Raw genomic sequence first — 14,839 nt, forward strand, 5'->3', positions numbered from 1 at the left:
GTGTACATTTTGGCTTATGGCCAATGCAGGAATTTGTTTTTCTTGACTATAGGTATTTGTTAGAAGTGTTTTGTTATTCTTTTTCCAAACATCCAGGGAATAGTGCCCCTTAGTCATCAGCTTCTTGATGCTATCCATAGTCCAATGACAGAGAAAATAAATCTTAGTTAATTGAAATATATATATACATATATATATATATATATATACACAGAATTTTTTTAAAATGTCCATGTTAGTCATATTGTGAAAGAAAACACAAACAAAAAGAATCAAGAAAAATAAAGAGAGTAAAGAAAAAGTATGCTTCAATCTACATTCAGACTTTTCTAAGTTTTTTCTCTGGAGATGGATAGCATTTTTTCATCCTAAGTCCTTCAGAATTGTCTTGGATCATTGCATTGCTGAGAATTGCTAAGTCATTCACAGTTGATCATCATACAATATTGCTGTTACTGTGTACAATGTTCTCCTGGTTCTACTCATTTCACTTTGCATCAGTTCATGTAAGTCTTTCCAGGTTTTTCTGAAAGCAACCTGCTCATTATTTCTTATAGCACAATAATATGCCATACCAATCATATACCACAACTTGTTCAACCATTCCACAATTGATGGGCATCTCCTCCATTTTCAATTCTTAGCCACCATAAAAAGAGCTGCTATAAATATTTTTTGTACACTTAAGTCCTTTTCTTTTGATCTCTTTGGGATACAGACCTAAGGGCAATATAGCTGGGTCAATGGGTATGCATGGTTTTATAGCCCTTTGAGCATAGTTCCAGGTTGTTCTCCAGAATGGTTAGGCCAGTTCATGACTTCAAAACATATATATATATATATATATTTAAAGTAAGGTGGTTGGCCCAGATGGCTTCTGAGTTTCCTTTCATCTGTAGATCAATAATCCTATGTTTTTCTCAGCCTCCCCATAAGAGGAAGGAGTATGGTAGAAAGACTGGGAGTTGACACCTCAGTTCTAGTCTTGGCTGTGCTGCAAAATCATGTGTGACCTTCAGCAAATGACTTCAAATGGGGCAGTTGGGCTAGATGGCCCTTTCCATTCTAGGATATGTAAAGATGGCATAGAATGAAGGAAGTCTTCATTTTCCCAAATATTCTTTCAATAATCCATTCATTTTATTGAGAACTTTACTAAACACCATTCAATTAGATTGTTAGTTCCCAGTGGGCAAAAACTAAAGAAGAAGCGTGATCTTGTCAGTTCCAGATTAGCCAAGAACTAGTATCAAGGCAAGCAGAAACTCCTCTGTTCCTAGCACTGGGAACAAAGTGAGAAGGGGAAGGACCCTGAAATTCACCTGTCCAAAGCAGAGAAGGACCTAGATGCAGATCTAGGGCCCTCTACAGACCCCAAGCATAACCCCAGCCTCTGTTCATAAGATGCTACTTTCTGGCATGTGACACTATCTAGGGGTTTCCCCAGATGCCAGTGAGATGTGTTTTGGAGGGAGGAAATTGTTGAGGGGAACCCTGTGCCCTTCCTCTTGGGGCTAACCAGGCCCAGACCCAACCACAGCAGAATTTTAGGGAGAGGGGACTAGGGGTGGGAAAGGGGAGACAATCCTAACGGCTGTCACGGTTGTCTTATCACTTTCTCAAATTTAAATTCAGAAACATTTATTATGTTTTTATTACCATGTCAGGCACTGCACTAGACACTGGGAACTGATACAAAGATAAAAACCAAAAACAGTACCTACCCTCAAGGAGCTTAAATTCTACTGGGTGAAAACCACATATACACAGACAATTTGAAATATATGCAAAGTAAATACAAAGTATCAGAGAAGCCGTTGTTGTTGTTTGCCCTTCGTTCTTGAAGAGGACGACGATGACCTCAGGAAGGTAATACTATGACTTGAGAATGAATTGGATTTAAGTGAGGGAGGGCTGTGCAAAATCACCAGCCTCACTTTCACCTCTGGAGCTGTCTGGGTCCAGTGGCAAGATATAGATCTGGATGACTGGAGGTGGCCACCATTAGAGGAGCCGCATTAGTAGGGCTGGGGGAGTGGTAGGGATTGGGGAAAGTCTGGCACTTGCATTGAGCCTTGAAGGATGCTAGGGATTCCTAGAGGCAGAGATGAGGAAGGTGAGCTTTCCAGGCATGGAGACAGCCTGTGCAAGGCATGGAGGTGAAAGATGAATGTCACCCACGGGATGCAGTTAGTAGGTCAGTTTGACTGGAATGTAGGGGAGTGATGCGAAATGTTTGGAAAGAGAGGTTGGAACCAGATTATGAAAAACTATTTTAAATTCATTTAGTCAGCAAGCATTTAGTAGGCATCTACTAGGTGCCAAGCACTGTGCTAAGTGATAAAATATATAAAAAGAAAGGTAAAAGACAGTCCTAGTTCTCAAGAAGGTCCTAGTCTAATGGGGAAGCAACATACAAACAGCTATGTACAAATAAGCTATATACAGGAGAAACAGGAAATCATTAACAGAAGGAAGTCACTAGAATTAAGAGGGACTGGGGAAGGTGAGATTTTTGCTGGGACTTGAAGGAAGCCAGGGAGGCCAGAACACAGAGATGATGAGGAAGAACCAGACATGGCAGACAGTGAAATGCGTCCACTGGGAATGATGACAGGGCAGCCAGTTTCACTGGATCACAAGAGTACACGGCAGGGAGGAAGACATAAGAGGGGAAAGGTAACAAGGGGCCAAGTTGTGAAGGGCTGTGAACTCCCAACAGAGACTTTTGTATTTGATTCTAGAGGTGATAGGGAGCCAGTGGAATTTACTGACTAGGAGGTGACTGATCAGACCTGACTTAAAGAAGATCCATTTGATGGTTGAATGGAGGATGGGGGGAGTGGGGAAAGACTCGAGGTAGACCAACCACAAGCTATTACAGTAGTCCAGGCATGAGGTGAGGAGGGCCCATATCTCCTCCAGATGTGAGAAGGGGCTGTATGCAAATGCCAAATATTATTTATACTACAGGAAACTTGATGCCACAGAAATTTTTTGAACAGGGGAATGATTTGGTCAGAAACAAAGGGCGTTGATCCAGTGTTGTGGCTGCAAACAATTTCAATTTTCTGAATGACATTTCCACCAGAAAAACTAAGGGGTAATGGAATTAGTAAATCATCTTCCACATGAAGCTTTTTTTGATCCACAGAGTTAGCTGCTAACTGCATCCTGCCTCCCCCCTCGGAATTATCTTGTATATAATGACATGTATATGTCGTCTCCTCCAATAAAACCTAAGGGAGGACCGTTTCCTTTTTGTCCCTATATCTTTAGGCCCTAACACACGACTAGGCACACAAGTGCTTAATAAATGCTTGTTGATTGATGGGCTTGGGCTCACTCTACACTATAGAGAACTGAATTGGGAGTCGATCTCCCTACCCTCTCTCCCCAGATCCTAAGGTGGATATCTGGAGCTGCTGATTCTGAAGTCTTGGAGTTTAGGCCAGTCAGATTCCCACACTGCCCCCATCCCCTCCATTATTCCAGACTTCTCTTTTCCCAGAAGAGGACAAATTTTGGGGTCTCACCTCTTCTCTCCCCACCCCAACCAATCCTCTCAGTCACAATGGAGCACCTGCTCTCTCTAGTAGGGGCTGCCCAGATGTGTGGCCTGGGGAAGCCCTGAACTATTTTCCCACAATGTCCTAGTGCAACAGACTGACACGTCCTCTCACAGTGGCTAGTCCTGGCACATGGCCCCCTCTTTACTTCTGTCTCTCAGCAGAAAACCCTTCTACTTTTTCAAGGGTCAGCTCAGAAGCTGTAAATTTTTCCCTGCTCCTCCCAGCTAACGCTGCTCTCTTTCCCTCTCCAAATAGTTATCTTTCCTTTTCATCCATCATCTCTTACATCACAGCAACCCACCTCCACCCCAACTCCCGCTTCTCCTTGGGATAATATAACCTCTTTGAGGGCAAACACTGGCATTGTTTTTGTATCCCCAGCCCCTGGCATGGTACCTTTCACTTGGTAGTGACTTATTAAATGACTATTAAATTGAATTGAGCCCTTTCCCACAGTGCTTTGGGGACTGTCTCTTTCCAGTCTCTGAGCTCACTTCCTGTAGTTCTGGGGCAAAGGACTGATGCGACTGTTCTGTCCTGGACTCTTCTCTTTCTCTGTCTCAGTCTCTCTTTCTGTCTTTGTCTCCTCTTTACGTCTCTGTCTCTCTCTCCCTCCCTCCCTCCCTCTCTTCCTCTCTGTCTGTCACTCTCCTCTCTGTCTGTTTCTTTCTCTCTCTCCCCATTTCCCTCTTTCTGACTCCCTCTCTGTGTCTGTCTGTCTCCGTCTCTCTAACTCATCAACTCCCAGGGGTTCAATTATCATCTCTATGTAGGTGACTCCCAGTCTATACACATACAGCCAAGCCTTAATCTCTCTCCTGAGCTCCAGTCCCAAATCACCAACTGTCTTCTGGGCATCTACACCTGGATATCCCCTTGGTATCTCCAACTAATTATGTTGAAAACTGAACTCAGATTAAATGAGGATAAAACCCCTGGCCTTATTATCTTCCCCCTTAAGACCATCCCTCCTCCAAAGTTCCCTATTTTTGTTGAGGGCCACCCTCAACATTCTTCTGCCAGCCAGGTTCATTACCTTAAGAGTTAGCTTCACTTTAACTTTTCCCTCGCCCTCATACTCAGTCGGTTGCCAAGTCTGGTTAATTCCACCTCCACAACATCTCCTGAATCTGCTTCCTCCTTTCCACTTGGCCTCTAGTCCTAAGAGGCTCTTCTCAGATCCTCGTTAATTCTCATCTAACCTATTGCAAAAGTCTCCAGAATGATCTTCCTGCTTCCAGCCTCCCTCTTCTATCCATCTTCCAAGTGGTGGTCAAATTGATACTACTATAACACAGATCTAACCATGTCACTCCCCTACTCTAGAATCTTCAGTGGCTCCCTATTGCCTCTAGGATAAAATACAAAATACTTGGCTTGACATTTACAACCTCTACTACTGGCTTCCTACTTACCTTTCCAGGGTGATTTTACTCCACCCTTTCCAACTCTTTGTTCCATACAAAGTGGTCCACAAGCTGTTCCCCATACATGTTATTCCATGCTCAGTCTTCCTTTGCACACACCCCACCCCCAAGCCTCCAATTCTTCCCCTTCTTACCTCTACCTCCTAAAATCCTGGCTTCCTTCAAGTCTCCCCTCAAGTACTACTTCCTATACAGGGCTTTCTGGATCCCTCAGTGATTAAGTGTTCTTTCCCTCCTAAAATTACTTTGTATATAACTTTATCTGTGCACATATTGCGATCCCCCCCCTCTCCTTGAAAGCTGGGAATGTTTTATTTTTGTCTTTGTACCCCCAGTGCCTAGCATAAAAGGAGGACATAATACACACGGTTATTGAGTTGCATGGAATTCCCATAGTGCTCCAGGGCCCCTTCTCATAGTGACCTAAGACCAAGGTTCTTCTTCAGTCCTATTCCTCCAATGCTCAAGGACCTTGGGTCGAGGTATCTCCACGATGGTTTAGTTCATCTTCTCTCCCAGCCCCCAGCCCCATCCCGGTGACCACAGAGTTCCAGGGAGACACCTCTGTCTTTGCTTTGCTCTTAGGCACCATGGATAGTGGGCTCTGGGTGGGTCCCTAAGAGGGAGGCTCTCACAGAGTGACAGTCCTGTTTTCCTTCCAAATACACAAATACTAACAGTCTTCCTCCTCCCTCACTAATATAGTAGACTCAAGTTTTCAATGCCGACCCAACCCCAATAGAGATCCCTTCTCTACACAGAAATAAGTACCAATACAGAAATAGAACAGCCCCTTCCCTAAACAGATCCTCCTCTCTCCTAAATGAAATTCCCCCTCCTATCATCACCACCTTGTCCCTCCTCAACCCTCACCCCAGCTCCCATCTCCCTCAAACCCTTCTGTCCTAGACAGGCCCCACTCTTGCCTTCTCCCCCACACTTCCTTTCCAAACCCCCATCTGTGGATAGCCTTGCTTCGCCTGAGCCAGAAGGCTCAGGGAGGAGGGGTTCTCTTTAGCAGTTTCTTGGTCCTTCTCTTACCCAAGGGAATGAATGCAGACAGCTCCCAGGCCAGAGGGGTTGGTGAGAGCCTCACCTGCTGCTCCCAGCTCTCCCATGGGTATTTCAAGAGGGATGGGAAAGAATGAGACCCTCTGCACTCTTCCCTCCATACCCCATCCATTGCCACAAGTCAGCCCCCATTTCAACCCAACCCTGCTTTACAAGAGAGCCTCGCCCTAGGAAGACCAGATCCCAGTGCCTGGAAGGTACTGAAGGCTGGGCTGCTGATGACTCGGGCGGGCACCTCTCCAAAGTTACCATGGGGAGGGGGAGGGCTGGCAGGGCCCCGGAGGTACTAAGCTAGACTGTGTCAGCACCTCGAGAGTCCTCACCTCACCTTTCCTACATTCTTCTTTCATGTCTCCCGGCCTGGGAATCTTCCTAGTCCCCCTCCTCAGGTGCACCCCTTCCATGTTCCCCAGCACAGGTGTTCCCCAGTGTTCATCACCCCTGGCCATGGCATTTGTCCAGATGCCACCTTCCAAGTCCTCTGGCATGGGTGTAGTCTTCCAGTGTTCCCACCCCAAGTCCCCTTGCATGGGTGTCTCCCAGTGTGAGCCCCCTTTCCATGCCCCTGCCATGGGTGTCTCCCAATGTCCTCCGCCTCCAAGCATGGGTGTCTCCCCGTGTCTTCTCCCTCTAAGATTCTTGCATGGGTGTTTCCCCATTTCCTCCCCCTCCAAACCCCTGGCATGTGTGTCTTCCCCAGTGCTCCCAGCCCTTAAAGTCCCCAGCCTTGCCCCAGCCTCGGGCCTCAGGCGCTCACCTCTGGCGCACACCGTCAGCCACAGGAGCTCAAGCACTTGCGCCCCCAGCTCGCACATATCCAAGCCCAGCATGGTGCCGGCTCCCGGGGCCCCCGCCCGCCTGCCGGCCGCTCCCTCTCCGCCGCCGCCGCCTCCTCCTCCTCCTCCTCCTCCTCAGAAGCAGCAGCAGCAGCAGGAGCGGCAGCAGGGGAGGCCCATGGACCGACCCTTGGCTCTGTCTGCCCGGCCGGCGCTGAAGCCTGAGACGCTGAGCTCTGAGCTCACAGCTCTAAGCTCGGAGGAACCGCTGCTGCTGCCGCTGCCGCCTCCGGTCCCCTCCCCGTCCCCCCCGCCCCTCCCCAGCCCCATCCTTCATTATCGGCCAGACTGCAGTGAGCTCATCACAGCGCCCCCCGCATACCAACCACAGTGGGCCTGGCGCAGCCACACACACACACACGCACACACACGCACGCACACACACACACACACACACACACACACACGCGCGCGCGCGCGCGCGCGCGCGCACATACACAGGGCGGGGTGCAGCCCGGGGATTCCCCCTCCCTCCCCAGCCCCAGCCTCCTTTCCAAGCCCTGCAGGCTCAGGGTGGGGGTGGAGGTGGGTGTTCCAAACAATTACAGGGGCGTGGGGCGTGTGTCCGTACTGATGTCCCTAGTGAATCTGTGCCAGATTGTGTTTCTTATGATTCCGGGGTTACCACTGGTGCGTCTGTGGGTGTGTCCTCATGTGTCTATCTGTGGCGGTGTCCTGGTTTGCCTGGGTCAGTGTGTATGCAATGCAGCGTACGTCGGTGACTATCACTAGTGTGTCTGTCAGAGTGTGTGTGTGTATGTGTGTGTGTGTGTGTGTGTGTCAATGTCATCAAGGTGTCTGTCATTCAGGAATGAAAGACCTGGATTCGTGCGTATGTAGGTGGGGGTGGCGAAGGATTGGAGGGGAAGGTGAAGAGCATTGTTGCTCTGGCTCTAGGTAAAGCCCAGGGGTCCCCTCAGTCTCCTGGGTGTCTGCGCCCTTCCCCAGGGCCCCCGTAGAGGCAGCCTTCAGCAGCTGGGGCCCCACACCTGTGTCCCACTCCCCTCTTCCCTGAGCTGTCCCAGGGGCCTGTACCTATTGTCTAGGTGAAGGGCCTACCCAAGGGTTGGCCTTTTTTGCAGAATCTCCCCCACATCCTTCACTGTGCTTGGAGTCTCTTCTCTTTGTGCCCCAAGCCCACTCTCCCAAGGGCGGGGTCCCCTTCAGCGGTGGCCTTCAAAGTCCAGAAACCTTTGAAGTATTTGGGTCAACAAGCCAGGGATGGGGTTCCAGAGCGCCTGGCTCAGAAAGTTAATGCTTTCCTCTTTCCCACTTTAGTCTTAGCTCAACCAGAATAATAACCACTAACTTTTATATAACAACTTAAGGTTTGCGAAGCCCTTGACATAATTACCTTATTTAATTTTCACCACAACCCTGTGAAGTAGGTACTGCTATTATCCCCCCTTTTACAGATGAGAAAACTGAGGCACAATGAAGTTAATCAACTTGCCTAAGGTCGTGCCTGAAATAGTAATCAACCCAGGGCTTTCTGACTTCAAGGCCAGTGCTTTAGCCACTCCATCTGCAAGTATTTATTAAGTACCTACTATGTGCCGGGCACTGTGTTAGGTAGGTTCTGGGGATACATTGCCAAAAATGGAAGAGTTTCTGTCCTTAATGAGCTTACATTGTGTCTACTAGTGGCCTCTTCCTCTTCTAAATGCCTATGGTACTACGTTCTTTCCTTTTTAATCCATCTTTTTCTCTCCTTCAACAAAGCAAATCAACATCCATTTACTAAACATCTGCTTTCTCTTCTCTGCTGCCCTTCCTTTCTTCTACACCTTCTCCCTTCCTTCCTTCTCCTTTCCCTGCTTCCTATTTCCCTCATGTGTTTCCTCACCTTCTTTTCCTCTCTATCAGACTTCCTGTCCTCATACTTCTTTCCCTCATTTCGGTCTCCTCAGGCTCCTCCCCCCATGCTGCACCCTTTCTATTCCTTCCTTCATTCTCTCTCTTCTCCCTTTCCCCATTATACTTTAACTCTATCATTCCTCCCTCCCTTTTCTCACTCCTGCTCCTACCTCTAAGAGGTTGGAGACCTCAGATCCAAGGCCCCCTAAGAAGGTCAACTATGGGTCCCCAAATTCTCATCCCTTGGATGGGAGCCCCCCAAAACTGAGCGAAATGTGGTATGGCACCAAAAAAGCATGAGACATGGTATTCACACCCACCTGAGTTTCAATCCCAGCTCGGCCACTGTGGGACTTGGGTCAAATAACTCCCTCTTTCAGATCTTCAATTTCCACATTAGTAAAAAGTGGGCGAGGAGAGAGCTTGTCCTTTCTAACTGTAACATGCAGTGGAATCAGAATCCCTCACCACCCCTAATCTCCACACATCCCCATAGAGCCGGAGGAGGACTTTATCCGGTGTCAACACTCCCATTCAAAAGATCAAAAAAGCAAGCTCCATCGACTGAAAGGTCCCCTTGATGGCACTGGGCCACCCAAAGCTAAGAACCACTATGCAGCTATTTTCCAGATCTCTATTTCCAGCCTGACCTCTTTCCTAAGATCCAGAACCACATCACAGACTGAATTCCGAACTGCAGGATGGTAGCCCTTCAAACTCAGCAATGCCAAACCCATCATTCTTTCCCCCTCCAACCTTCCCCTCTTCCTGACTTCCCTACCTCTCTTGAAGGCACCATCCACCCTCCTAGTCCCCCAAGACTGGAGTTTCAGAGTCACTTTTCTCCCTCCCCTCTCCCTCACCCTCTGTATCCAGTCAAAGTCCTAGTGTATGTATCTTCCCTCATCTCCACTCAAATGGCCATTCCCCTACCTCAGATCCTCAGTACCTCTGGCCTATCCCATAACAGCTATCTAGTAAAATAGCTTCCTCGTTGGCCAGCTTGTCTACTGTCTATTCCAGGGGTTGGGAACCTGCGGCCTCAAGGCCACACTTGGCTCTTTAGGTCCTCAAGTGAGGCTCTTTGATTGAATCCAAACCTCACAGACAAATCCCCTCGATGAAAAGGCCACACCCAAGCATCTAGAAGGCCACGTGTGGCCTTGAGGCTGCAGGTTCCCCACCCAATTCCTTCTCCATTTTACTATAGGATCCCAGATCTATAGCTGAAGCTGGAAAGGATCCCTGGTCCTTACACATTCCTGTCTCCCTATTACCCTAGTTTAGGATCAAATAGAAAACCCACTGTTTGGCTTTTAAAGCTCTCCATAGTTTCATCCCTTCCTATCCTTCCTCCAGTCTTCTTCCACCTTAATCCCCTCCACATCCTGTAACACTGGCCTTCTGGTCATTCCTCACATAGGGCACTCCATCTTCAGACACTGGGCATTAGCACTGGCTGTGCCCCATGTCTGGAACTCCCTCCACTTCATCTCTGCCTTCCGGCTTCCTTCAAATCTCAACTTAAATCCCACCTTCTGCAGGAAGGCTTTCCTAGTCCTCCTTAATCCTGGTGCCTTCCCTCTGAGATCACCTCTACTTTATCCTGTCTATACCTTGTTTGTATATAGGTGTTTGCCTGTTGTCTCCTCCATTAGACTGTGAGCTGCCTGAGAGCAGAAACTGTCTTTTACCTTTCTTTGTATCCCGATTGCTAAGCACAATGCCTTGGCACATAGCAGACAATAAATCCTTGGTGACTTGACCTCACGTGTGCAAAGTTATTACTAGGATTTTTTGCACCCATGGCAAGTACTACAAACCATGCCCAGAATGCAAACCACTTCATGGTGGGGATGTCAACTTGAGGCTGAGGCTCAGGAAAATAGAGATGGGGCAAGGAGAAGAGAGGCTCTCAACCTAGGCACCAACAAGTAGCTTTCTATTTTAACTAATTATCCCTGCTAACAAGGTATTGTGCTGTTTCTCTTTCAGCAAGGGTTGGCAGACCCCCCCCCACTAAATTCCAGAAGCCTTTGTCAAAGCCTCTAGTGCACACCCTAGTTATTGCTGTACATAAGGGGTGAGGGGAGAGGTAGTCTCCAGTGTGAGCCCCTGAGTCAGGGCAAGGGTAGTTCCAGGCTTTGGGTTTGAGGTCTCCAGGCTTTATAGGCTCTTTTACAGGGCTGCAGCCTTAGAGCTAAAAGGGTTCTGGAATTCAACCCCCTCTTTTTTCAGATGAGGAATGGTGATTAAGTGTCTCTTACGAGCCAATCACAGTGCTAATAGATGGGGATACAAAGAAAGGCAAAAAAAAAAATTGTGATCATCTTTTGTATAACTGGCATTTGGTAGGAAGAAGTCAAGACTTTGGATATAAACTTGGGCTGCCCTTTCCCCTTGTTTGGGCCCTGATTGGCTCAGAGTCAATGTAAATACCAATTGTTTCTGTTTTGGCCACAAACCCTAAGGGTCTTCCCTTCCCAGATTTATTTACTTTTTTTAAACTAGGTAAAGAGGCCATTCTCTGCCTCACTTCTTACCTAGCCTTAATCACTGAATGGGTGCTGCCTCAGTCAAACTGAGACTTGTTAAAGCCCTTAGCTTACAATGGGTCCTGATCTATATCTTGCCACTGGACCCAGACGGCTCCAGAGGAGGTGAGGCTGGTGACTTTGCAGAGCCCTTTCTCACTTAAATCCACACTTTCATCTCATGGCATCACCTCCCTGATGTCATGGTCCTCTTTGAGAAAGGACAGACAACAAGAATGACAACAGCCTTCCAGTTCTACCTCTTGCCTCCTTTCCCCCACTGCCTACCATCCCTTCCATCACTGCCACCATGCTGGGGCCTCTCCTCCTCTCCTTACTTTTGAGAGGTAGTTCAGCATAACGCAAAGATGACTGGCCTTGGAGGTCAGAGACCTGGGTTCTACTTCTGACTGCAATACTGAGTCATTGTATGAATTTAGACAAGGAGCTCCACTGCTAAACCTCAATTTCCTCATCTGTAAAACACGAGCGATAATATTGATATTAGCTATTTCCTATGGTATATTGTGAGGAAAACAAAACTAACTACAAGAACTTGAGTTGGAGGCCTAGACGCTGGGGCCAGGACTGGGGTATGGGTGTGGGAAGCTCAGGGCAGGGCACGGCGCCCTTGGTAGCTGCTTGGGGAAGGTGCTCTAGCCAGGGGAATCCAAGCCCAGGAGGGAGAGTCGTTAGGTCCCGTTTCCTGTATGACACAGCCCCTCCCAATGACTCAGAGGCTTTGGAATGTGTGAGGAGGGGCCAGGCTTGGAAGTGGTGGGGGAGGGAGGTGTCTCATACTTGTAGCCAGTGACCTGAGACCTGGATTGGAAGCCAGAGGCAAGGCAAGGAGAAGTGAGATCTCTCCAGGTCCCTCCCAGCCCCCAAACTTAGGCCATCCAGATCAGCAATTCACCCAATATGGGTTTTTGTGGGGTTGGATATGACGAGGTGAGGAGAAAAATGAGGTGAAGGGAGGTGGAGGAAGAGTGGGGGGGAAGAAGAGGAGAGGAGGGAGATGGGCAGAAGGAGGAGGAAAATGGAGGACGATAATTCAGCCCTACAAAGAGGCCACCAGTCACTAGACAAACCCAACTCTGAGGGGGAGGGTGTAAGACAGAGAATGCATTCAGCATCTTTATGCTCTGTTGCCTGATTTTTCCTCAGGGCTCAGCCTAATTTCTTTAATGCTCCTGTGGGTGGGTAATTCCAGTGGTTCCTGTAATCAGCCACCAAGAGGAGGAGTACCCCCAGAGAACTGTCTCTGAGTTCTTATGCATACTAGATTGCTGAGTTAGGGGTAGGGGTGGGATGGATAATAGGAAAGGGGGAGAAATAGAATAAGTAGGGAAAGGTGGACAACAAAAATCCACAGATATTCTGAAATAGTTATTTCAACTCATAGTTTCTCTGTCCTCCCCACCCAGCTTTTAACCAGAGAGAACTGGTCACAAGAAACCAAGCCCAAATTCTGGTTTTCCTCTGGAAATGGACCCCAAACATAGGAGATGAAGAGTAGGAGGTACAGTAACCATAGGTTCTGCATAACTCAGAATCTGTTTTAAGACCTGGAGGCCTGGAGGCTGCATCATGGAGGTGAGCTGGCCGCCTCAGTCCTTCCTGGTGTCACAGAATGCCTATAAATACCGCACACACTGGGACATGCTAAAGAAGTTTTAATTGTACCTGAATAAATTTAGTCTCTGCACATCAGATAAACTCAAGCACATCTAATTATAACCTAACACCACCCATGGATGATGGAGCCTAGACTGGGGAGGAGATGGGTCTGGGGTTAATATGAGAAAGAAAGACCAGCCATCACTCACCCACCAACTGATTATAATGGAACAACCCACATGGCTATGAGCTTGTTAGTTTAAGGTCTTATGAGATAGGAAAGACAAATGTTTTTATCCCCAGCTTATGGATGAAGAAACTGAGGCTCAGAGACATTAAATAACTCACCCAAGGTCACACAGCTAGTAGACCAAGTGGTAGACCAAGAACCTCAGGGATTTGAATGGAAGGTGTCTGACTCCTAGTGCATACTTTTTCTGCTCTGCCATATTAGATAAGCTGAGTCATTAGAACTCCCTCCCTCTTGCAGATATGTTCAAGCATCTACAATAATAAGGAATGGCATGGCATGCCTGTGTCATCCACCCCCATTTGGAGGGACCTTGGAGTACCTGCAAGTAAGCAGTTCCATGTACATATGTAAGTATACACACATGGGTATACAACTGAGGCATACGGATGCACGTACAGATGCAAGATGCATGGATACACTCAGACATGCACAGATCCACAGTCATGAATGTGCAATTTCGTATGTATATGTGTGTGCATGTGTATGTGTATATGTATGTCTTTCCTGTTTTTTAAATTAGGTGGGCCAGTGGATAGAGCACTGGGCCTGGAGACAGGAAGACCTGAGTTCAAATTTAGCCTCAGATGCTTACTAGTTGTATGACCTTGGGCAGGTACTTTAATCTCTGTTTGCCTCTGTTTACTTAACCGTAAAATGGGGATAATAATAACACCTACTTCTCAGGATTGTTGCACAGATCAAATGAGATAATATTTGTAAAGTGTCAGGCACAATGCCTGACACTCAGGGTTTAAAAAATTCTCATTCCTTTCCCCTCCCCCCCAACCTCTCCTTTAGTTTGAAGCTCCATTGATGAATACCTTCACTACTGTGGGCTTCAGCCTCTTCATGGGGCAAAGTAGAGGAAGGAGGATTAGATGGTCCCAAAGGGTCCTCGGGGTTCTGACATGCTATGGTCCTTTGTAAGCCTTATAATCTACATTCTAAGGTTCCTTGTAATTCTGACATCCTTTGCTCTATGCAGAGCCATCACTAGGAATTTTTTTTTTACCTGGGGCAAAAATAGTTGAGTATCAAGATGGTTGGGAAGTTGCCTACATGGAGGATAATTCAACCATAGGAGTAGTCACTCTAGAAAGGAGAGAGGGGTGCTATGGGGGTTGGGAGAGGAAGATGAGCCCAATAAAGGGGGGCCATGGTACCCTAGGAGTGGGGGTGGCTGCCTGGTGTGGGCCAGCAGAAGACTATGAGCAAGGTGCAGGGACAACAGTCATTGTGGGGAAGAAGAACCTTTTGGTTCTATGTTCTATATCCTAAGGTCACTTTCAGTTCTTAGCATTCTATGTCCTCTTTTTATCTCCAACAACAGAGTAGTCAAAGGGCATCTCAGCCATGACTTAACTGAGAAGACAGGCTGATAGATTGCTCTCAGGGCCACTGGCCTGATCTAAGCAGTAAGGAGGGATTCCTCCAAGAGCAAAGGGATAGCTTTAGATTACGGATACTTGATGTATCGGTTTAAGTACAGAACCAGAAGGCAGAAGATTTCTTCATCTAACTCAGTAACTGATCATAGGCAGGTCAATCCCATTCTTCTCTCACTTTTCTCTCTTTTTCACTCTTCTCTTCTTCTTCTTCTTCTCCTTCTTCTTCTTCTTCTTCTTCTTCTTCTTCTTCTTCTTCTTCTTCTTCTTCTTCTTCTTCTTCT

At 47.5% G+C, this 14,839-nt stretch overlaps 1 protein-coding gene across 2 annotated transcripts in view; it reads right to left on the minus strand.

The window, feature by feature from the left end:
- LOC114043905 (rho GDP-dissociation inhibitor 3-like) overlaps positions 1-14,839 on the minus strand; it is a 30,450-nt gene that overhangs the window by 13,348 nt on the left and 2,263 nt on the right. The window contains exon 1 of one of the 2 annotated variants that reach the window (XM_027863150.1): positions 6,828-6,909. The exons of the other annotated variant lie outside the window; for it this stretch is intronic. Within the exon in view, the coding sequence (XP_027718951.1) occupies positions 6,828-6,900 (73 nt within the window). The 5' untranslated portion in view covers positions 6,901-6,909. Of the gene's footprint in view, positions 1-6,827; positions 6,910-14,839 lie in introns of those variants that run through there. 2 annotated transcript variants of the gene reach the window in all.

The sequence above is a fragment of the Vombatus ursinus genome, unplaced genomic scaffold (assembly GCF_900497805.2).
Source record: "Vombatus ursinus unplaced genomic scaffold, bare-nosed wombat genome assembly UNPS02014770.1, whole genome shotgun sequence".
Taxonomy (NCBI): Eukaryota; Metazoa; Chordata; class Mammalia; order Diprotodontia; family Vombatidae; genus Vombatus; species Vombatus ursinus.